The sequence below is a fragment of the Rhamphochromis sp. 'chilingali' genome, assembly GCF_963969265.1.
Source record: "Rhamphochromis sp. 'chilingali' genome assembly, chromosome: 5".
Classification (NCBI taxonomy): Eukaryota; Metazoa; Chordata; class Actinopteri; order Cichliformes; family Cichlidae; genus Rhamphochromis; species Rhamphochromis sp. 'chilingali'.
This window is the reverse complement of record NC_137932.1, coordinates 19868993-19892524: the sequence shown is the minus strand read 5'-3', so window position 1 is coordinate 19892524 and position 23532 is coordinate 19868993. Positions and strand designations below refer to the sequence as shown.

Below are 23532 nucleotides of genomic sequence, written 5' to 3'. Positions count from 1 at the left end.
TAAATATTTGTGACAACATGGCTTATGTGAAAGCCAATAGAGCTTATTTGAATGTGATTAGAAGATGTAAGTGCTCACCTTTCAAGATGCATACATAAACTTTACTCCTACCATCAATCCATGCCATTAAGTAATCAACTAACTGCAGCACCGCTGGGTCCATAACTTCCTCTCCAGCAGAGCACAAGCAGTTAAAGTTGACAATTCACTGTCACCCACCATTATTCTCACTCCCACAGGGCTATGTACTCCATTTCTCACTACAAACGATAAATTACAACTACTCTTGGCTTAAAACACGGGGAAAACACGCGCATTCTTGCACTCGTCAGTAACAGCAGAGAAAGGGGAGAAAGTCTTTCTCCCCTAGTATTCTGTGTCTTACTTTCTCCATCTTAACATCTCAAATACTGAAATCGTAGACATACCAGTGACACTTAGAAGCATTGTCTGCTAACAGAGACACACAGTTACCTGCTTCTCCAACCTTCTTCTTCGGTACCGAAGCATTGCTGAGCAGTTTTTTTCTGCTTTTGTCTATTTTTTACATCCTTACAGTTGAACCACTGAGAACAAACTTAAAGTTAACTTTTTCAGCCAGTAAGCTCATTGGTATTCCCATCTACAATTTAAATGTGTCCCCTCATCCCTGATCCACAAAACACTCACAATCAAACCATCCACTCCACCAGCATTTCACACTCTTTTCTTCCTTGTGTACTCTGGTGCTCTCAAACAAAAAGAGAAATCCTCCATGGGGTGCACAGTGTTAATATATGCCTTTGTCTTACTGTTTGACTCCTTTAATTTAAACCCTGCATTTTTCATCTTTTTGGTCAAATAATATTCCTTAAGGAGAAACTAAGAAACAACAACAGTCATTTGTTTTAAAAAGATTCTTTAAATTGCAAATCTGATGTGGCAGCCAAATTTACACAGAAATTATACTGAGATCTGTCATCATTCTCCACATTCCTGGAGGCAAAGAAAAATAGCTAAAGCAAATGGTGCAGATACACTGAAGGTGAATTAAGCTGTAGGTACAAAATAGTTCAAAAAAGACATTAATTCGACGAGCTTCTTCACAGGTATTTCTGAAATCGGTAGCTGTTACATGTTCTAATTGGTGTGACTCTTACCACTAGCCATTTCTTTCTAAAATCCACAAGTTAGTCTCCTTTCTGGTACTGTTGTTTGAATGAAATAGCGTGAAATACATTATCACCAATCCTCAAGAAGTAATGCTCAGTCATACCCAGCACAGTTTGTGAAGTACTCTTCATGACCCTTCAGTTAGCTTTTCTATACTTTTTAAAAATAAAAAATTCTCTCACACTTTAAGAGAAACATTTTTAGCGTAAAAAGATAATTTGCACTTTTTTCAACTGCTGCAAGAGCATCTCTTCTACAATCAACACAGGGGGCAATGTAGTGTATTAGAAATGTGATGCGTTTAACTAGATGTGGGAGAAACAGAAACCCAGAGAGCCAGCAGCTTACCCTTTCCAGTTAACACGTTGGGTTTTGACGCCATGACTTTACAGTACAACGTTCGGCAGGCTTCCACCCAGCTTCCGTCATTCTTTGGATCTTTCCATGAAGACAGAAACGCACTGATCTCGGAGTCTGAAGACAGACAAAGGACTAGAGGTGAAAAAAAAAATCACAATAACACTAAGATATTATTAGTGAGTTCATCAATGTTCCTCCTACCCGGTGAGGTATGTAGGATGTCTGGTGGATCCAAAGTGTAGCAGCGAGGTACGGGATAGCATGAAAACCAGGGCCAGGGGTAAGGATGTTCTCCTTCTCCCTAGAGCAAGCAGATTAAAAAAAAAAACCTGATGCCCACTTATTACAATGTTTAATACGTTACGCTTAAATCCACACGGTTACAATGTCATGATAACAAAAACATATTAAGATGTGGTGATTAGCACTGCAAGTCCTTTTCAGACTTGCATGAGTCACGTTATTTCCATTTATTCTCTTTGTCTTACTCTGACTATTTTATGGCTGTTTTTCTGAATTTTTGACACATTATTATGCAGGGCTGCTAGCATTTGTTTGTAATTCAATGGAATATACTTTATCTTTCTGATGATAATGTATGGTGACAGTATTTCTGAAACACGGAAAATTATGAATAGCGTAGTGCAGTTAAACAGTGTTGATGAATTCATTACTGAGCAATTGTTTTGCTCTGAGCTGGTAGCATTTCATAAAATGGTTGTTTATATTTATGTGCCATCACTTATTTCCCCCCCTCTTTGTTTTTTCCCCCCTCTTTTCCTCCTTCATTTATTTCTTTATTTGTATAACCCACTGCCATTTAGTGCCGCATTCATTATTTTTCTCATTACTTATTTCTGAAGAACCATAACTTTTGGGTCATAACTCAGCATGTGACTTGCCAAAATAATATGCTCTAAATGTTAATGAAGTTTAGAAAGCAGGCCTCTTTATCCAATTGTCTGTGCCCTACACTCATGATAATCCCTGTTGGTATTTGAGTCTACCACTCAATGATGTGCTTGTCTGAAGATGTTGGAAAAAATTGGAATGGCACACAATCTGTATGCAGCTTGAGAACTTGTAATGAATATGTGAGCAGCATGATATTGTTACACTATTGGCAGGCTAGTCAATTACAGAGACAGACAACTATTCAGGATCACAGTTGCCGCTACAGCCAAACCTGAAGTGCTAAATGACATTTTTTGTTTGTTTGTTTGTTTGTTTGTTTGTTTTTTTGTTTGTTTGTTTGTTTGTTTGTTTTGGGGGGGGATATGACAGGAAACAGGAGCACTTGAAGGCATAGAGACAAACCCCACATGACCTTGCTGTTACTGTAGGTAACAAAGCGAGCCTTTAAATTTCTGTGTCCTTACATTATTAGGAAGCTGATGGAGAGGTAAGTTTTCAATCCTGTTTGCTGGCCAGCAAGGTTACACAAAAACTACCAAGCTGGGTTTAATTAAATTCATGGACATTCAATTTGAGTGCACCTCTAGTCACTTTCTTAAAAAGTATAAGACAGGGTTCCTCAGAGTGTCTGTCATGGTTCGGCTCATGAGCCATGATAAGTAATGGGAGAGGCACATTAAAAACTGCACAATTTATCAACCAAAAATAAACAATCACAGTTAACTTTATAAGTTTTATCAGTGTGTCAACAGATGGATGAGTGTTTGGATGGTAGGTGTGTGGTGTTGTGAGTGTATAACCTAAAATAATCAGACTAAAGCCAACCAAAAAGATAGCACGGTGCTGGGTGGATGGACAGAGAGCAAAAGCCAGCTTTTAAATGCCCCAAGGAGACTGACCGGGTGCTCCCAGTTGTGCTAATTAACTCAAACTAAAGGAACAAGCAAAACAATACAGATGGACACACACAGCAGGCAGGGCAGAGGGCTGTCACAATACAACTGTATTTTTCGTTTGTTCGTTATTGCTTTTTTGGGATTTTTGGGGAATTTGACTCACAGCATTAAACAGTTTCTTTAAAATCCTAAATTACATTGCATTTTAATGAATGTAACGTTATGCTATGTAATACGATACTAGATACAAAAGAAAATAGTTGATGTTTGATGTTGCAGATCTCTGCATGTGTGCACAGCTGAGTAAAGTTGCAGAGAGGCTTTTGTGCTCAGTGTTTTGCTTTTATACTGATGTCTGACTGTAAACCTCTCTGCTCATTTTATAAAGTAACTTTGCTGCCAGTATGTTTTTAGGCCTGATCCCAACATAACACGTCTAGCTCTGCTGTTACATTAAAGAAGCAGAACACAAAATATATACGGCTCAGCTCTAAACATTTGGAGTAGACTTGTACCACTTACAGTGAATCACTTAATTTCATGCCTCTAAAAAACTTGTTTTATTCGTTTTGAAGACTTCACACAAATTAAGAACTTATTTAACAGCTTTCTATTTCTTATATTCTCTACAAGTAACAGGGGAAGGGCATAAGAGAGACCTGTGAAACACGACGGAAACAATTTACACCTTCCCCCTCTTCCAAATTATATTTCATATCCTCTCCTTGACCTCAGCATAAATTAGTTCCTGTTTTCAGTTCTGCATAAACAACACCTAAATAATTTATTTCTATCCCAAAATATGCTGAGTAAATAAGCAAATAAACCTGCAGGCTTCAAACAACTGAAGCTCTGATGGTAATCAGTAGGACACTTCATCTGTAATAAACTGTGAGTAGCAGAAGTGCAGAACAGAAGTGGAGGGATGGGTTTTTGCACGGATTGTGACCAGAGGGAATACTGAGTTTGAGGAATGGTGAAGGGAAAAATAAAAACAAGTCAAGTCTCAGCTTATGTTGTCCCTTTGTTATTATTCGTATGGTTTTTTATACTCAAAGCTGCCGGGCCATTTAGTGTTACTGTGCCTGCTCTCCCTGGGTCCTGTCTCTGTTTTTCCCCTGTCTGATCTGCTGTGTACCTAAACCTTTGTTGCCCACTAAAGTGTGCCTTTTTTGAACTGTAACCTCCTAGCTGCAGGTTGTGTATTTGAGTCCTGCGGTGTCCTTGTTTACTGGCTGTGAAACAAAAAAAAGGACAAGATGATCCTATGAAACAATAAAAAAAACAACAGCAGTGTTACTGGCCCAGTAGGTCCTCTCTTTCCCTGAATCCACTGTAACTTTTTTTCCTGTTGACTTCACTCTGCAATCAGAAGCTGACTACAAAAAACTGGTGAGAAGGGTTAGCCAGGGCCAGTGGGCCAGTTTTGTACAAAACAAAAAACAAAACAAAAAACCAATTTTAAGTGGCAGCAACAGTCAAATCAGCATGTAGAAAGGTATGACTAATTCCATGCAATTCAAAGGAAAGCTCACCTCTTGCAAGTCTCGAGGAGGGAGCCTCCTCTCAGATGGTCCTCCAACGACACTAACACGAACCAGCACATGGTTCCTCTCCACTGACAGACTGTCTATGATGATAGTCCTGAGAAGAACAGAGAAGACTGGAGGTTATTTTACTGACATTTATTAAATCAAGTTAAGTTTCCGGACGTTTAGCAAACCCTCTTTAAAGGGAGGTTAAAGAAGAGCTCAGCAATGAGCATGGAAATCAGCCTTGATGTCATGCATCTTCAGTAGTTTGTATATCATAGGTATTTCTAGTTATGACTTAAAGAGAAAACATATATAAATATAAAAGGAACTTTTGGCCAATTATGCCCACATGGCATGTGCAATTACTGCCAATAACATTCCAAGGCAAGATTGCCCTTCAAATGAAAATGGAACCACACTGGAAGTCACTCTATGTGTTTTTAAGTCCTGTGAAGTACTTTACACAGAGTTTGAAGCCTCTCAATAACTTAAACTGTACACTGCTGTGAGGCAAGTTAGAAAAGATAGCAGGGTTTTCAAGTTACAAATTCCGATTAGATCAGAGAATATTCCAATTATAAAGGCACTTCAGGATCGAAGGGTGTCAGCCATGCTGGATAGTTCTAACAGCTGCAGCAATTTGGACTTGAAATGAGTAATAAAAAGGACTGTTCTCTTATATGGTGCTCTTTTTGGGTGCCTGCTTGGCACAAAAGGGAATTTGCATACATTTTTAAGCACGAGAAAAAAAAAATATATACACCCTCGTGGCTAAAAGAAGTGTAGTAAAAGAAAATGATTGATAAATCCTGGTGTTATTCATACTGAAAAGGTCAGAAGCAAAATATGAATAAAGAGACGGGCAAAAGAGCTACAACAGAAAAAGTCAGTCATGAAATGCCAAAAATGTGTTACGTTTAGATGACACTGAATGGAGAAGAAGGAAAGGGATGAGAATGAGATAGAAAAGAAATAGTACGCTCATAATAACAATGAGAAAAAGAGAGGAAAAGAGATCAGGAGATGGAAGGATGAATTAACGACTCATCACTCTCAAAAATTGAGCTAGCACTCAGACATGCCATGCGAGCTGGCATTTCAGGGCCATTCCCATTCAAACCAACAGCAATGACTCTGCCAGAAATGAACAACAGAAAAGGGCTCTTGAATATAAACTCTCGGAAAGGGCCTTTTCCCTTTCTTTCTGCTTTATTTTATTTTATTTGTCACAAGGCAAACAAACAATTTCTCATCCTGAGCACTGATTAATTTCAAAAGTGTTCTGTCATATCGAAGTGATTCACAGAGAAACAAAAAACCTTCAAATATGAGAGTGACTGTGACAGCCGAGTGGGCATAGAGAGATTATGAAACAACTTCCGCTATTAGCGCTTTTTGTTGTTGGAGTTCTTCAGATTTCAAGTAAACATGCTTTTCCTGAAATTATTGTACATCGTATGTTTGAATTTTACAGTAAGCTCATAGACTGTAGATAAATGATGGCTACTATAACCACTGTGACACCACTCAGTGATTTGTAAAGTCCTGTTTTGGAGCCCTGACTGACTGTTTTATCATCTATTTCACTCAATTCTGGGCTCATAAAACATGGCTTTCAAGTAGCGACTGAGAATGTAAGCTCATTGGGAAAATGTCTGCTAAGGTCATATTAAAGCAACAATGCAATTTTCTTGTAGATTTATTTGGTTTTGAATGGCACAGCAGTCACCCTCTGCTTGCCATAAGAAAGAATTTAGGTTAGGGCAATTTTTTAATTCCAGAGGTGACGTCTCCCAAGTCCTGGGGTGCCAGTAAGCATTGCTTTGTCCACTGGGATGTCATTTATGAACACAGTTTCCTTTTTCACCTGTACCCTGCCCATTAGTGATTAGGTGCATGCTCTAATCCTAAATCACAACTTCTTTCTTAACCTAAACAAACAGTCTAAACCTTACCAAGTTGTGTTTAACGCATGAATGTAACCAGTGAATGCATACAAAAGTAAACACAAAGAGTCAAATGAGATGTAAAGCCACCTTTCCAGCATCACAACGTAGACATTTTAGATCTCTAAAGCAGGACCATTATTTCTCAGGACCTAGTAAATGTGTGTCACCAACACTGAAAGATGTCCCTCCCTTTTGTGTGCCTTCTTCCTGATTTGTATATATTCTTCTTGTTTGTATATACTCATCTTGTCTGTTATTATTCTTGCCATCCTACTATGTATATTTCTTTTCCATGCACAGTTGGGGTAGAGCGCCCAGAATTTCATTGTACATATACAATGACAATAAAAGGCTATTCTATTCTATTGTATTCTATTCTATGTAACAAGGAGATGTGGGTGGTAACTGAAAAAAAATCACATTATATTACACCTCTGAATGAGAAAGTTTTCGTACTTTAAAAGGCGAGCTAGCCTCATTAACTCACTAGAAGCTAACTCAAATGTTGGTTTTAGTTTTTTAAATACTGAATTGTTTATACTTTTGACTCAGATTTCAAGCGCAGAAAAAAATAAACAACAACATAGTATATGAACTGCAATAAGTAATAATATTAGTAATTAACTATTAATATATTCTATCATTACTAACTTAAATACAAACTAGTACTTCAGTTTAACAAAAGCTAAACAAACACCTGTTAAAAAGACTGAAGAGAATTATCAACAATTATGAACAATAAAAAAATGAAACAGTTAGGTCCATAAATATTGAGACAATGACACAATCCTTATAATGTTCTACACCACCACGGTGTCTTGTAAGTCAAACAATCAAGATGTGATTTAAGTACAGACTTAGTTTGGAGTTGACAGTTTAGAAATTTTAGGCATTTTTTAACACTGTCCCAAATTTTGCCCACAAATTCAGCACCACCTTAAGTGGTTGCTGGTTTGTGGGTCTTTCTGCTTTGAGTTTTGTATTTAATAACTGAAAAGCATGCTTGGATTGACAAGGGGTGACTAAACTGACCATTGAAGGGCATCCAATTTTTATGCCTTCTTTTTTGGTGTTTTTTTTTACAGTGTGCTCTGGATCATTATCTATTTGTATTGTGAAATTCCTTAATTTTAACAATATGTATATTTTTCCAATTCTAAAGTTCTTACTCGCTCTGTCTCTGTTAGATTCATTTTGGATTTCTAGCCCAATGGTGAATCAGTGATGTGAATCAACACATCACGGGACCTCATACTGACTTGAGTGATTGATTCAAGTCAACAGCTACCTGACTAAAGAGCCTTTATTTTGCTTAATTTTTCTTGGAATAACAATGGACAGACCTCTCATGGTTGAAGCTGCTTCTCAGTTAAATGTGGAGTAAACTGAGCCTCCGAAAATGATTGGCTTTCTTGATTGTTGATGTTGATGTACAAAAGCAAAATTACAAAAATTGTGTTATCATTCAAATATTAATGGACTAAACTCTTAAATAACTTGCCATAAATTTTTAAGCATGTGTTTATGAGTTCATACCCCTCACTGGAGTCTGGGTCAGTGACGTTCCGCATTTGACTCTGCAGCAACATGGAGCAGATGTTATATTGGCTCTCCAACAGCAGAAAGGAGTCCAGATTACAGCAGAGCACGTTAAGTAGTCTGCAGCAACACACACAAACAAAAACAGAGACATCAAAATACAGAGAGGCCTGGCAGTCTGAGATATTGTAGCAGAACAGCAGCACAGAGAAAAACGAGCTGTAATTTCTACCACACTATACAGCAGGGTAAAATCGTGCAGGCAAAGACCCCATTTATTCTTTTTGTTGTCTAATTCCCCCGGCCTTTTATGTCTGCAAGTACTAGGTTGCCCAACATAATTTTTCCCCCATCAGCTTGCTGTAGCCAATTGTAAGCTTTGTTAAGTAGCAACCCTTAGGAAAGGTTTCATGGTTGATTTTCAGTTGCTGGTAATGAAGCCAGACTCATACAGGCTGCTCAAAGGAGCTTTTTGAGAAAGTAAAGAAGCAGAAGCCAATGAAAACTCTGTGTTTGAGGCCAAGGTTCATGACCAGTAGAGAAAATAAGAAAAAAACAATACCAATACCAAATTTCACTCCCTCACCACTTTATCCCTTCAGTACCAAAGCTGATTTTGCATTATACTGGATTTAAGAGCATATTAGAGTTTTCCCATATGTACATCAAGGATACGCACCAATAATCATAACAATCTAGTTAATGTTTACTGTAATTCTGCCAAAATTGGTCCCTCATATTAAATTTCCCGCTAATTGTTTTTTTCAAAATGAGATTTTCCATGCTTTATACCTGAGTAGTGAACTGAAATGCTTAAGCATACTGGCACAACTGAGAGGACTACACTACAAAGAGACTTCACAAGATAGCAAGGTATAACAGGCAGAAAGCCAGAGGATGCCAAAAACCGTAACACGGTATAATGAGGTGAAGTGCCAGAGAGGATGCCGTTTTCACTGCCAACAGTGGGTGCCCTTTAAGATCTTAATCATATATAAAATAACAAGGTCTCCGACCTTCATTTTGATGTTTTCTGCAGCAATTTAGGATATGCAAGAAAAGAAAAGCGATGTCAGTGTGTTTTTATGAAACTGTTTTAATTAGCTAATAATCCCAGTCTGCACTGCAGAATTTCTTCTTCAGTGCTAGAGCTTTTAGTGAACCAGGTTTATAAAATAAGCCATTAAAAAACACTAAATTACAGAAATGTCAAAATTATTTTCAAACATTTAAAAAGGACTTTTAAAATTGTCTGGCTCTCACTTTTCACAAAATGTCATTTCAATTTTGAAAATGCATTTGTGTGTTTATGTGCTCAGAGACGACAGGTATCTGTGGACATTACTCGACATATTGAGTCTTGAGTCTCTTGAGTGTTGTAGAACTTGTGAGAAACGCCACCTTTTTAGCAGCTGGACAGTTTCTTGGACTCCTGTGTGACTGACAGCTCTACTCACTCTTTCAGACAACAGCACAGCAAGAGGCTGAGAGTCTACTGGGCCTTGTGACCTCGTCTCAGTTTGAAACAAGTAAATGGAGGACAAAACCTACTTTCAGTTTGTCTACTTGATATTCCACTTTGAAGTGTGTTGAAGACCAGGTGTCGCATTAGTCTTTTTAACTGCATGCCATGCTTCTGGATGAATAACATCAGTTTACTATCACAGAAAGCAATCCAAGGCACTATTTATATAGTAGTTTTTTTCAGCGGTTGCTAAATATTTTCTAATAAATCATTTATAAACTGTCTTCGACAGCAGCTAAATTTAATGCTACAAAATGTATTTTTTACTTATTTAATCTTTATTTAATCAGGAAAACATGACTCTTGACATTTCGGTCTCTTTTGTCCCGGCCAAGCTAGGCAGCAGGCCATTCAGCAGTGGTTACACAACAGTTATACAAACAATATCCACACAGTGAAAAACATGTGAAATAGAGAAACATCAGAGACTATCAACTTAAAAGTGCCTCCAGGTCATTCAAATTTATCTTAAATTCATTAAGGGAGACCGTCTCATGAAGATTTTGTGTTTCCGCAAAATAAATATATCTAGTTACTTCATCCCTACCATCTGCAGTGTAGATACTTCACAGGAACCATAACCTTAAAGTAGAGCCTGTACACATATAATTAGCCAATGACAAGGCAGCAAATCATTGCATTTAGGCATGTAGATAGAAGAAGTTTAAACTGTTTACATTTGCATTATGGATGAGCAGAAACTGCATGATGCTATCATGTCAATATGGACCAAACCCTTAGGAATGTTTCCATCACCTTGCTGAATCTATGCCATGAACAATTAAGGCAGTTCTAAAGGAAAGTGAGTAAAGCGAGTGAACTTAAGGATGCACAAAAGAAAAAGTTAACTACATCAATTCTAAACTTTAAAACTAAGGAAACACAAGGCATAACAAAGCCCTTGCCAGCCATTTATAATGACAGTGCATTTATGTTGTGTTAGTTAATCGTAACATGTGGTCAGCTTCTTACTTATTCCCTAGGGGTTGCCACAGCAGGTAGCTCTGCATGTTTGATTTGGATGATTTTTCCTGACACAACCCCAAAGGGACTGCTGCCTCCTCCCAGGATCAAACCGGGAATCTTTCACTTGTCAGGTGAACCTGCAAACCACTATATGGAGGTCGCTATGACATTACTGAACAGTTTAAATGGCACGTGCCACAATTAAAGCAGCATAGTTAACTTCACAGGAACCCAAACCATGTAATTAGGACAGAAATGTATAAATGGCTATTTAGTGGCACAAAGTGAAGCAGTGGGACAGCACTAGTAATTTGGTGTTAATTGCAATTTGCAATTAAAAGAAAAAAGATCAGGAGAGTAAGCTAATGGCCACACTCAAAATGTGATTATTCCACATTATTTCAGACTTGTTATGCCCCTTTTTGAAGCGAGACATCTGTTCACTTCAAACGCTGCAATTCATCTCACCTCACGCCTCAGTCTTATTGTCATTGATGGTGACCACGTCTGCGGCACACTTCATTTAATGTTGAAAGACATGCGAGCGGTAAAAACACCCACTTGTGACAGATGATTGCTTACTTGATGATGTGCCCACACACCTACATGCATCACAAGACTTATGTATAAACCAATTACAGCAAGCCAGGAGTAATCTGCCTGACAGCATGACTGATGAGCGTCCTACGGATCGATTAGTCATGCATTAGGTAAGATGCAAATGGTCAACTTTATGGGTGTGCTATTTGGGAGACTTCTGTCATTTGAAGTCAGAGGGAGAAATCAAACAATCTAAGACATCAATATTTATATGCTGCTGCCAAATGAAATGTTAAACGAATTCATACATTTTCAATCAAAAGAATCAGCAAACAAAGAAAATCTCCTGAGATGTGGCCAGCAAGACTTAGAGACTGGTGTAGACCAACAACTAGCTCGTCCCAGAAACAAAGTTTTCCACTTCTGCGCGCATACAGTGAAAAGTTGGGAGAAAATTAGTATCTAACCCATTCTCCACAAGTCAAAACACGTGTTAATGAGCTGCATATATTAGAGCCGCACTCTGAAAGCCCCACAGACTGAACACCTGCAAATATCAGTTAGCAGCTTCATTTGGCCCTTAGCACCGCAAATGAGTCACAGTAACAACATGACATAAGCTGCTAATCCATCATTAAAACAAAACAAAGCAATCTCTACTGCATTTTCCACCTTAGGACTCTTTTTATGCCAACTGTACAAAAACAATTAAATGTCTTATTCCTTTATGTTCTTAAACTCTGGTAAGAACACTCTAAAAGGTTTTCCTTTGGATTTATCCATAGACTGTACATGAAATAATATGGCTATAGAACTCCATCCTTGTATCCTTGAGGTCAATGGAGAAGTCACATGAGTTGCTAACGTGGTGGTCTTTTTAAAAAGAACCACAAGTGAAAAATATCACTTCATTAACAAGGCTAAAATCTTAAAGTATAAGGGAGTACATAACCTTAAAAGTGAAATGAAAGGTTTGATAAATTGAGATTAGTTTCTCATCCTGTCCACTCTTATTTTTCATTCATGCTGAAGAGACCATCCAGTATAACTCCTGACTCTGTGAAGGCTAATTAAAGAAAATCTTAAAGGCTAAAAAGCAGCATGTTTAACTAATGCAAACTGAGCTATAGTGATCCACCAATTCACTTTGATCATTTTAATGGGGAAGTACATAGTAATATATGATAGTATGTATAGTAATAGAGCTCATAATGTTGGTTTAGAGAGCATTTTGAGTTTAACATTACCTGAATATTCAAAACACATCAGCAGGTTATGGCAAGAAATGGAAAACGTGACATTTGTATAATCTGTGTCACTTGTGGGCCATGTTGATGATATTATTTCATGAACGATCTGATTGTGTGTTGCTATTAATTGTGAGACAGGTTTCCTTTCATTCCTTTCTGCTAAAGGTGGTGATAACAGGAAGCACTCAACCAGCCTTCCTTAGGAATGAACCAGTTCTTATTGCAGCTTCCAAACAGATAATTTTGGGTCATTTATCTCAGTTAGCGATTCTTTTCGTGGGTTCCTGTTTGATAGCAACCCAGATGTCGCAAGCAATGCAAGGTAGCCCACCCTAAGAGACACGTGATGTTGGATGGAATTATAATTTACAAAATCAAGATCAGCTTGGATTTAATAGGAAACTACAAAAACAAACTAGTGATTGACACTGTTTTTAGTCAGTAGGAGTCGCCCTCTGCAGGCCAATAGAAAGAAAGCAAGTTTTAGCACTAACTGGAAGTTGCAAAAACAACTGTGTTTATATAGCAGTCCACAGGAAAATGCCCCATGCTCACTGAGTCTGTGAACTCAGTAAGCAGGTTCCTTATTAGTTTATAGGGTCAACTGATGAGAAAATAATTATTTTAGTCAGTGTGATTGTTTTTAATGTCGCTCTTAATTGATTGTTTTTTGTATATTTTTAACATGTTTGTACGGGATATTGTATTTGTTTAATTGTTATGTACTTATGTGGTACATGTATTTTAGACTTTTGCTGCCATGACGCCAGGTCTCTCTTGGAAATTAGATTTTTAATCTCAATGAGATTTTTTAACTAAATCAATAAACTACTAATAATAAATTTAAAAACTAAAACTGAATAAAATATAATGTTAATTCTAAAAATGATGGTGATTAGGAGAATCTGCACCTCTGATTCCCATGTATCAGTCTTTATTTAGTAGTCTTTCAAGATACAGTAAAGACAGCAACAGCTTTGTGGTGTCCCCAAAGTATATATACAGTCAGTGATGCAAGTTTACAAGACACCAATAACCGTTTCTTTCACTGCTGGCATTTTTTTTTTAAGTTTTAAGATCACATTCACACTAATACTAAAATATAATCACATCAGTTGAAATGTGTGAAGCTCCACAGCAGCATGTTTAGAGCCTTGAATAGGAGAGACTGGAATAAAGGCATCCAAACAATTCAGACAGAGAGAGAAAAAAAACAGAGGGATGAGAGCCAGTTGCCATGACAACAAAGAGGCTTTTAGCAACAAGGGAAAGGGCTGGGGGATTTTAGCTCTCATTAGCTTGTGAAGATCAAGAGGGGTGGAAATTGTGGTTTCTTTCTTTCTTTCTTTCTTTCTTTTGGCTTGCTTGACAGCAGTGCCAGTGATCAGACCTGCACTGAATGTGATAGAAGTCTATTAAGAACCGAAAGTTGTGTTGTACTCCTGGAGGCTGATTTAAAACTGTTAGCGCACAAGAATATAAGCTGTAATAGTTCCAATAAGCTCCTAAGATTTGATTCTGAGAGTTTCTTTAAGGAGGTCAGTATATCTCTATTACTCTATACTTTAATATAGAATAGAAGGGTGTACATTTATTATAAATTATATAACAAAATATTCTATACTAATATTATCTAAAAACTCTGTCGTGTTTGTAATACTCTATCAGCACAGTGGCCATAAAAAGTTTTCATATTTTTGCTCAATTCCAAATATTATAATGTTTTTATAATTATTCAGCGTGTACACCTGAAGCTCACAATAGCAGTGAAACATAACATTTCTCTAACATTTCCACAGTAACATTATCATATCTTTTTAGGAAAAATTATGGGTTCAGTATAAATATTGCTTTGCTTGGACTGAGTCAGGGTATTAAAGCTCAAAAGTATTGAGAGACTTGTTGACAATATAAAAAGTAGAAGAACACCACAGTAAACAGAGAATACCAGGAAACAAATATGCTGCTTCTAAAAATAGAGAACCTCCATAAAATATACCACAATGAGCACATTTCTCAACATCTCATAATAATGTTAAACAAAACTCAAACAACTTTTTATATGTTCCTTTCAAGTGAATGGATATCCAGAAGAGACTGGAAAAAAATAGAAGAACCACCTGAAGGTGTTATCTATTATTCATTATGTGGCATACGTGATATATCAACACCTGAGCACATTAATGAGGCTGGCTCCCCTCACACTCTCATCGACTGTGGCCACATAATCACACAAGGTGGTAATATGTCTGCGTTTGACCTCAGGTGAAGCAGAGTTTCTGTTTCTCATCTGAAGGTTTACATAAGGTTTGCATGACAAGAAACTCATGAATAAACCTCATGAATACAAGGCAGAAGGCGAAAGGTGCTGCTGAGGATAATCACTCTCTGCTATTGATAACGAGCTCAGAACAAAATTAAGTGAATGTTCTTTCGGGATATCTATTTAACTTTTTTTTTTTTAAATCAGACAGCCAGTTGTTTGCCCGGTTGTCTGTTTTTCTTTAATTGAGAGGGAAAAAAATAAAACTGTGCGTCTCAAAATTGAAAAAACAAAACATCTAAATGTCTAGTTTGAGCTTTAGACAGTCGTCCATAACTTTTTATTGCTGTATTTTGTAACTCTATTTATGCAAGAAAAGCTACCTGGAGCAGATAAAACACCATCAGGTGCACCTGATGCATAGAAAAGCTAATACTATCCACAATGAAGAACCCATAAAGTCTGCTGTGTGGTTTGAAAAAAAGAAAAAACTCTATTATTGCAGCTACATTATTAAAAACACAACCAGTGCACATCGTGTATGAATGTTAGACTGAGGGTTAGTCTTGTTTTTTAATAATCCAGCCATGACAACAAAGGCTTTTAAGGATTAAAATTTTAACAAGAAATTTGCCTTGGATATCTGGAGGGAATCTAATAGCTTCCTTGTAAAGAGTCACAGAAAAAAGATAAAGGTGGCAAAACCAGTAATTATATAACTTAATGCTATGACGAACTGCCTGCAGCTAATGGGAAATACACACTTAGGGACATTCACAAGTGCATAAACAATACATAACATGCATAATATGCTAATTAATCGTGTTGTGAATTAATGTACATGTCAGACATTCTTGTCACTAGTTTTTTTTATTTTTCAGAATAGCCTGCAGAGCTTAATTATCTTTACACTGCAGGGGGAGTTGTTGTCCACCACACAGTAATTGGGCAAGTAATCAACTCCATGCTAAACACTAAAGGTTTGAGAACGTCTAATATGAACATATAGAAACATATTTTTTTAAAAATGGTTTTTTTTTATCATAAATATGTTCTATTTTGCTTTTGTTTATTTTATGGACCCCTTTAATAAGATATATTTCTGCCTGGGCTTGAACATGATTTGTAAATGCATGGATCATTAAATTGGAATATTTTCAGAAGGTGTTTTTATTATCTGCTAATAGCAAAATAAATTAAACCTTTTATTATTGTTTGCAGTGATTTTATTCATCCAGCACACCTGAGCTGAGTATTTATGTAATCCTCTGATGAATTTGTACGTTTGCTCACCTACAAAGGAATGACATAATTTGTATGGTAGTTTCATTTTAATAGATCAAAACAGAATATCAACAAAAAGCTAGAAAAAACACATTACATCAAAGTTACAAATTGATTGAGCATGTCACTGAATTAGATATATGTTTGATCCCCTACAACCCAGACAAAATTCTGGCTCCAGACTGGCTGTGTGGCCATGTAGCACATGAATTACAACCAATCAATCACAGATACTCCTGATCTTAACTCGCTTCTTAAGTCGACAGAATCAATTTCTTCCATGCCAACCTCTCCACCAAGACCAAAGAGCGGCTCAAAAAAACATCAGGGACAAGGCCTGTATAAGGCTGGAATGGGCTACAAGACCTACAGCATGTGAGAAGGTGACAACTGTTGGTGTGATTATTTGAAAATGGAAAAAAACATAAATCAACTTTAAATTACTCTTGGTCTGTAGCTCCATTTGTAATACACTATTGAAATCTTGCAACACTGACTGTGTGCTCCTGATCAAGGAAGCATGTGTACAGGTCTGCCTTAAGTTTGTCAGTGAACATCTAAATGATTCAGAGAAGGCTTGGGAGGATGTGCTGCAGTCAGATGAAAACATAATTGAGCTCTCTGGCATCAACTCGATCCGTGGAGTTGAAAGAGAAATGCTGATTGTGACCCAAAGAACACCATCCCCAAAGTCAAGCACGGAGGTGGAAACATTATGCTTTAGGACTGCTTTGTGTTAAGAGCACAGAACTACTTCACTGCATTGAGAAGCCAGTTGGCTGGGCCATGTACTGAAAAATTATGGATGAGAACCTCATTCTCCCAGCCTGAACACTGAAGATGGGTCATTAATTGGTCTTGAAGCATGACAATGACCCAAAATATACCGCCAAGGCAAGAAAGGAGTTCAAAAACAAAGTCATTAAGGTCATGGAATGGCAAAGAAACCTAAAGGATTTACCGGTACAGAGTTTCTGTAAAGAGAAGTGGGCCAAAATCCCTACTGAGATGTGTGCAAACCTGTTGACCAAATATAAGAAAACATCTTACTGCTGTGCTTGCCAACAAGGGTATCTTCACCAAGTACTAAATCATGTTTTGCTTGGGGATCAAATATTGATTTCTCTCAATGATAATAACATTTTTATTTAAATTTTTTTGTTGATATCATCTTTCTCTCCATTAATATGAAACTACTGTAACTAACAAAAATCCTATATAAACCCATTTTAATGAGATAAATGTTTTTTTCCAGCAGCTTTGAAGCAAACAGGTGTCAGTTTGTGATCTCATGCAGTCGTAGCTGTAGATTAACTGCTGCTAAGCCACTATCAGTTAAATCTAACCAAACCACACTACATGATATCACATAAAACTTGAGCTGTCATTTCTGCTTCTTTACTGATCAGAACTTAATGATGTAAGAAAATCAGCCATTGCAATGACATGACCAGAAGACATTCGAAAACACTTTATATAATATATGTATTCTTCTGTTAAATGGAAATTCTAAAAAGACTGCATTTACATAATGACTATCAAAAGCTCACTCTCTCCCTTATTCACACATGGTTTTATTCTGTTTATCTCAAATGCCTCTCACATGCTTTTGCTGACATTTTCACATGTATTTTATACATAAATAATGTGTATACTGCACTATATCTGTATTAAATATATTTTGCCCTAACAATATAATAAAACTTTTTTTTTATGCTCATCTGCCACTTTTTATGCTTCTTATTCTTACTTTTTTCTGTCTTTGATACACTTTTTTTTTATTAATCAGAGGAGTGTCCTCCTGTGTAAATGCTGCTTTAGTGATGCAATTTTCCCCTCTGGGATCAATAAAGCACAATTCATGTACCACGCTGTCATATCCCTTCAGGCAAAGGATAATCAGAAGATCGAATGAAAACAGAAGCAGTCACATTGTAGGTGATGATGTGTTAGTAATGAGCCTTCTGGGTTCAATTGTTTGTGTGTGCGTGTGTGTGTGTATATTTTAAACCTTTACTACCTAAGATGCCTTTACTTCCTATATTAGAGATATTTTGATGATTGAATCGATTTTTTTTACTGTCCAAATTTCTCAAGCAAACATTTACAATTAATTAACAATTAATGAGCATAACTTCAAAGAACACTGAGCTTGCTCTCTTTAGGCGCACAAAATAACATAGGACATTTTTCCAGATGTTGCTTGGTTAAGGCAGTGGTTCTCAAACTGTGGGGGAGGCCCCAAAAGTGGAGCAGAGCAGAAATTTGAAGTGAAAGCAGCTTAAATAACTATAATCCTGGATATTATTTTACTTAAATTAAACTTCAATACTACACATATTACTACATGGCTGGCTTTATTGCAGGAGGGAGAGCAGTTAATCTATTAATTGGAAGGTTAATGGTTCAAACCCTGGCTGCTCCACTTTGCAGGCAAAAATATTCTTGGGCGAGATACTAACTCCAAGTTGCAATGCATAGAAAGTATAGAACTGTTTGCGTGAATGGGTGAATGAGTTGTAGAGTAGAGTAGAAAAGGACTATATAAGAACCAGACTATTTACCATTTACATGTATTCTTTTGGCTCACTGATTAAAAGCCTTGAAGTTTTTTAGCTTCTGCAGTAGGGCAGACGAGAAAACGTTTGAGAGTCACTGATTTAAAGCAAGTACTCTAGTAACTAAATAATAGCATGGCAGATTATAGGCAAAGGGCTATATTTACCAAATTTAGCAAGCCACTGAAGAGCACAGAGTTTGTCAGTTACTCCATCAGTCCAGGTGGTAAATGAACAGAGCATCTTGTTCCTTTCAGTTTGCTTCAGGATGTTAGCAGGAGTGGGCTGAGTGACAGGCACAGACAGAGTGAGTCAGCGAAACTCCAAACAAGCTGAAGCTATTGTGATTCACAAAGCTTTTAAAAAGGAAAAGGGATGCACAGCTGCCATCGGAGGACTGTGCAAAGACACGCATGTACCAGGGTATGTAACGACCAAAGCATTCTTTAGCTCAGACACACTGCTTTATTTCTCCTCACACACATTTACAACACATCTTTGTTGTAATGCACACCTAGCCCATAAGATACAAAATGCAGATTTTCTCTGGCATTATTAAATCCTCTCAGCTCAGTATTTCAGTATTAACTTCAGCCTTTACTGCAAGCCAATCTCTACTTTGAACCTTAAAACTAAAATCAAATCTGAAACACCTTTTCGTTTTATATAAATTTCTTCAACTCCTTCACCACCCTTCTCACACTGCTCTCATAGAAATACACAAGCACACACACAGACACACACACACAGCCCAGCTTATTTCTCTCTTATCCAGAGAAATCCTTTCATCAGCCTTTCAATGCTGGGTAATCAAAGTATAAAGAACCATGCCAGTCTCCTATTGCCAGAGGCTGAAGTGTGTGTGCAGTCACCAGGTGATAATCCGATATCGTGTGCTTCCCCACTGATGTTAAGTAATATGAAAAAAAAAATATCAATCCCACCTCAGGCCGAATGTGTGACTCTCTTCGTAGCGGAAGAGAGAATGAATCTTCACATCCGAATTCACGGCAATCAGTCTGTCAATCAAATCCTGTGGAGTAAAATGAGAGGCTTTGAACAAGAATGCAGCAGTTAGGGTGCAAAACGAAAACAGTGTGGGAATTTACAATGTGTAAGGTGGAGAACATATATCAGTCTCAGTGTGAGGGGGGTTTATTTGAATGCGTTTGAAGTAAAACAAATGTGTGGGTGGTGTTTGGAGGCCAAATAAAAAGTGCAAACATGCCCTCAGATGGATGAAAAAAGAACTGCAGTGTGTGGGGAAAAAAAGAAGAAAAAAAAACGCTTACAGGTATGGAGGTTGGCATCTCCCTCAGGGTGTATTCGCTTTTGTTGGCCAAAGGCTGCCGGCCCAGCAACTCCCACACCGACTGGGAAGAAGAGAGGAGGTTGACCAAGTACAGGAAGGACTGAAGAGAGGAAAGTAAAACAGATACAGAAGCTGTTAGAGAGAAAAATGGATTTGCTTTTAAAGACCACTGTGAATGCATTTGTGCACGTCATGGATTGATCAAATCCTAACACATAATAACAATATAACACTATTCAACTACAAACACTACAGATAATATGACAAATACTATCTGTAGTATTCAAAGAAAAACAAAATGTAAAAAGAATTTATGATTGCAAAGATAAAACATGGTTTACCACACTCTCAAAACTGAATATGACATATATACACAATTCTGAGCAGAGTGGTTGAGCAGAAACCTATTGCAGCCTGAAGAATATTAAACTACAGGAAAGCTCCCTGCGCTTTTCACTGGGTCTGGTGGAAGAGGGAAAACATATCATCAAAAGCATCAAAGGAAAAAAAAACAGTCATTTGCACAAACGAGCTACAACTTAGATTATATTAAACAGCTTCAAAGAAACGTAAAGAAAAAAACAACATACGATGGATTTTTTTTTCTAAAATAAAAATTTCTATACTTTCATGTGTCTTCTGATGTTTCTGTGCATGTGTGTACTTCCTTATCTTCATATGTACTACCAAACCTCCTACTGTACTTAGCACAGATTAAAGCAAAGACTCGAGTTAATTCACCAAAATACTGGTATGTGTATATTTAGTTTTCCTTTGAGCTCAGCATATATGTATAACCCACTGATAAGGCAGGCTTTAAAGTCGCCTGTGGCAGGACACAGTTTACACATCACTGGCTGTCCGTATTCACTTGGCTAGTCTCTCTGAGAGAGATGACTTGGCTGCTGTCAGAGGCCAAGCATCAGACACACACAGACAGGCGCACACTGGAGCTTCAAATGAAATGTTGAAGCTTTCCTGAGAGAAATTCTGCCAAAAACATAACTAAAAATGCAGTCTTATGAAAGTAAGGCTTATTTTCCCAGACACCCATAACCCAATCAGTTCTGAGCAAAAAAGCCTTTCTTGTTAACAAAATCACTATTGCCAGTTTCTTAAATATGAATATTCACAAGTCAGTTTTCTACATGGCTGCTGGTATCACAGCAACACATGGACCACTATTCTGAGTCAATAATAATTGGAATCAATTTAATTTTAATCAATTTAAACACCTTTGTAACCAGTGAGCTAAAAACATGATGGAAAAGCAAAACTTCTAAGAAATCTGTGTCTGTACTATCATGTAGATATCTAAAAATTGGGGCATTTTGGGCTCCAGGAAGTTTCTCCTTCTCCCTTTCTCTCTCTCTCTCTCTCTCTCACACACACACACACACACACACACACACACACACACACACACACACACACACACACACACACACACACACACACACAATACCTTAAGGCAGCTCCTATCTATGGGGTCAATGGGAGTTGGTTTGGGACGGACCACTCTGACGTCGTCACTGCTGCACTCAAGAACAGACCACAGCTCTAGTACCAGGGCCCGTATAAAGCCTGAGACAGAACATGGAGAAATGTTTTGTACCAACATTTATTTTAAATCGCAGCAACTAAAATTATTAACAGTGCTTTAATAAATAAACGACTGACTTTGTTATTGTGTGCGATCTTTTAAAGAATGGCATTTTAAATCTGCCGTTGCATTGCTGGCACCGTTTTGATTGGAGGATTTGAATCTTAGGGAGGAAGTAAATTTATAATGCCACTCACTTTGATCCCATTTGATCTCTTCTCTGTTGCACTTTGGCCTGTCAGTAACTACATTTTTGCAGCTTCTGATTGGCTATATTTTTCCACTGTAGTTGTTTAAATGTGCAGCAGAGTGCTGCTGTTAAAGAACATTGGACTCAGCGACCTCAAGCTTGCACGTAATGGCTGGATAACAACATTAATGCAACCAAAATGTATGCAGCCCTCACTGGAAAACTGGGGATACACTACAGTACATAAATGATGAAGTAAAGACATAACATTAGTATCATGGAAGAAGAAATAGTCAGTGCATCACGGGAAGCTCCCAGCAACAAAAGCTGCATTTGTATTGACACATAAACATTAATTTGTGAGCAATTTTCAGTGTATTTCAGTTAAATTAACAAGACAAATATAACAAAAGGGATTTTATACTTAGAAGAAGAATATGCAAACAGAGTACAATGACAAATTTAAACTATGAAAACTGCAAGTACTGCAGTTCTAGAGTTACAGATATACAATTAATCTTTGCATATCAGTGCTGTATAACCCAGGGAATGTACTGTATTGTATATAAAACAAGGACATAGCCCCCTAACAGCACCCATTGATTAGCGAAGTCCAGTTCTGAAACCTCAAGCAGATGCTTTGGGTCTTGGTGACAAGCTGGGGGTGAATGTAGACTTCTAAATGACACTGCAGGCCTTCCTTAAAGTATTGTTTTTGACTGGAAGGTTAACATTATCTACAAAAAGGTAATGTTACAAAAAAATTTAATGATTGAATAGTGATGGAAATCATAAACTGTTTTTCAGTGGTCATAGATCAAGTCAGCAGTAGAGTCTTTTTCTTACAGAATGGCTCTCTCACATAGAAAGCTTAGCAAACGGCCCATAATTTGTAAGCTCTGCCTGGACTATATCACTTTTTGAGGTCATCCTTCTTTCTGTCAGTCAGCCTTTTTATCGATGGCACAAACGTATGTCACATCATGGAACACATGAGTGCTCCACAGCCAGCGCTGCTCAACACAGCAGGGAACTGTTCTTGCGTGGCTAAAGTCATTAGAGAGAATAGGTTTCAGAGCGCAGCGGTGCTGTTATATGCGAAGGGCTGATAAGAAATCAGACTTTGTTTTTCCATAACCAGTTGAGTCGCCCCTTCTGGCCCATAGAAAGAATGCAGGATTAAAATATTTGTTCACTGGCTTCATTTTTTGGCCTCTTTTGACAAGAGTACGGTATTTCCTGGAGCCTTTTGCATATGGATACACCTAGTATCAGTATACAACTGATATGTGAATCCATTTATCTATGATTCACCATGCTACTTGTAAATGTGTTGCTGACAACAAAATCACATTTTCTCTTGCCTGAATGATGCTCACATCACACACCATCTTAATCCTTCCAAAACAAAAAGAAAAAAAGAAAACGCCTCTTCTTTCTCTTTCTTACCCAGACAAAAACAGTTTGACAAATACATTTCTCCCTAAGCTGCCTGAAGTCTCCTTTATACCGACAACACAAAAACAACAACTTATAATATAAGCCTTGAGCATCACAGCTGACAAGTGTTTGTTGTGTCCAAGTAACTGCATTAATACCTGAACTGTGCAGAGCCACAACTCCCGGAGCAGTTGCTGCCACCTGTGTCACCATCACCCCGTAGCCAAACTTCTCGCAGCTGCTCACCTACAGAAA

The 23532-nt window shown here is 37.5% G+C and overlaps 1 protein-coding gene across 5 annotated transcripts in view; it reads right to left on the bottom strand.

The window, feature by feature from the left end:
* Window positions 1-23532, bottom strand: part of tbc1d32 (TBC1 domain family, member 32) — a 103489-nt gene that overhangs the window by 59402 nt on the left and 20555 nt on the right. For 4 of the 5 annotated variants that reach the window (XM_080881826.1, XM_080881829.1, XM_080881827.1 and 1 more), the window contains exons 20-27: window positions 23436-23523; window positions 21510-21628; window positions 20025-20144; window positions 19677-19765; window positions 8344-8466; window positions 4859-4967; window positions 1714-1813; window positions 1501-1626 (exon numbers count right to left, since the gene is read on the bottom strand). In XM_080881826.1, coding sequence (XP_080737952.1) covers window positions 1501-1626; window positions 1714-1813; window positions 4859-4967; window positions 8344-8466; window positions 19677-19765; window positions 20025-20144; window positions 21510-21628; window positions 23436-23523 — 874 coding nt within the window. The remainder of the gene's footprint in view (window positions 1-1500; window positions 1627-1713; window positions 1814-4858; window positions 4968-8343; window positions 8467-19676; window positions 19766-20024; window positions 20145-21509; window positions 21629-23435; window positions 23524-23532) is intronic. The other variant, XM_080881830.1, reaches the window with a different exon arrangement.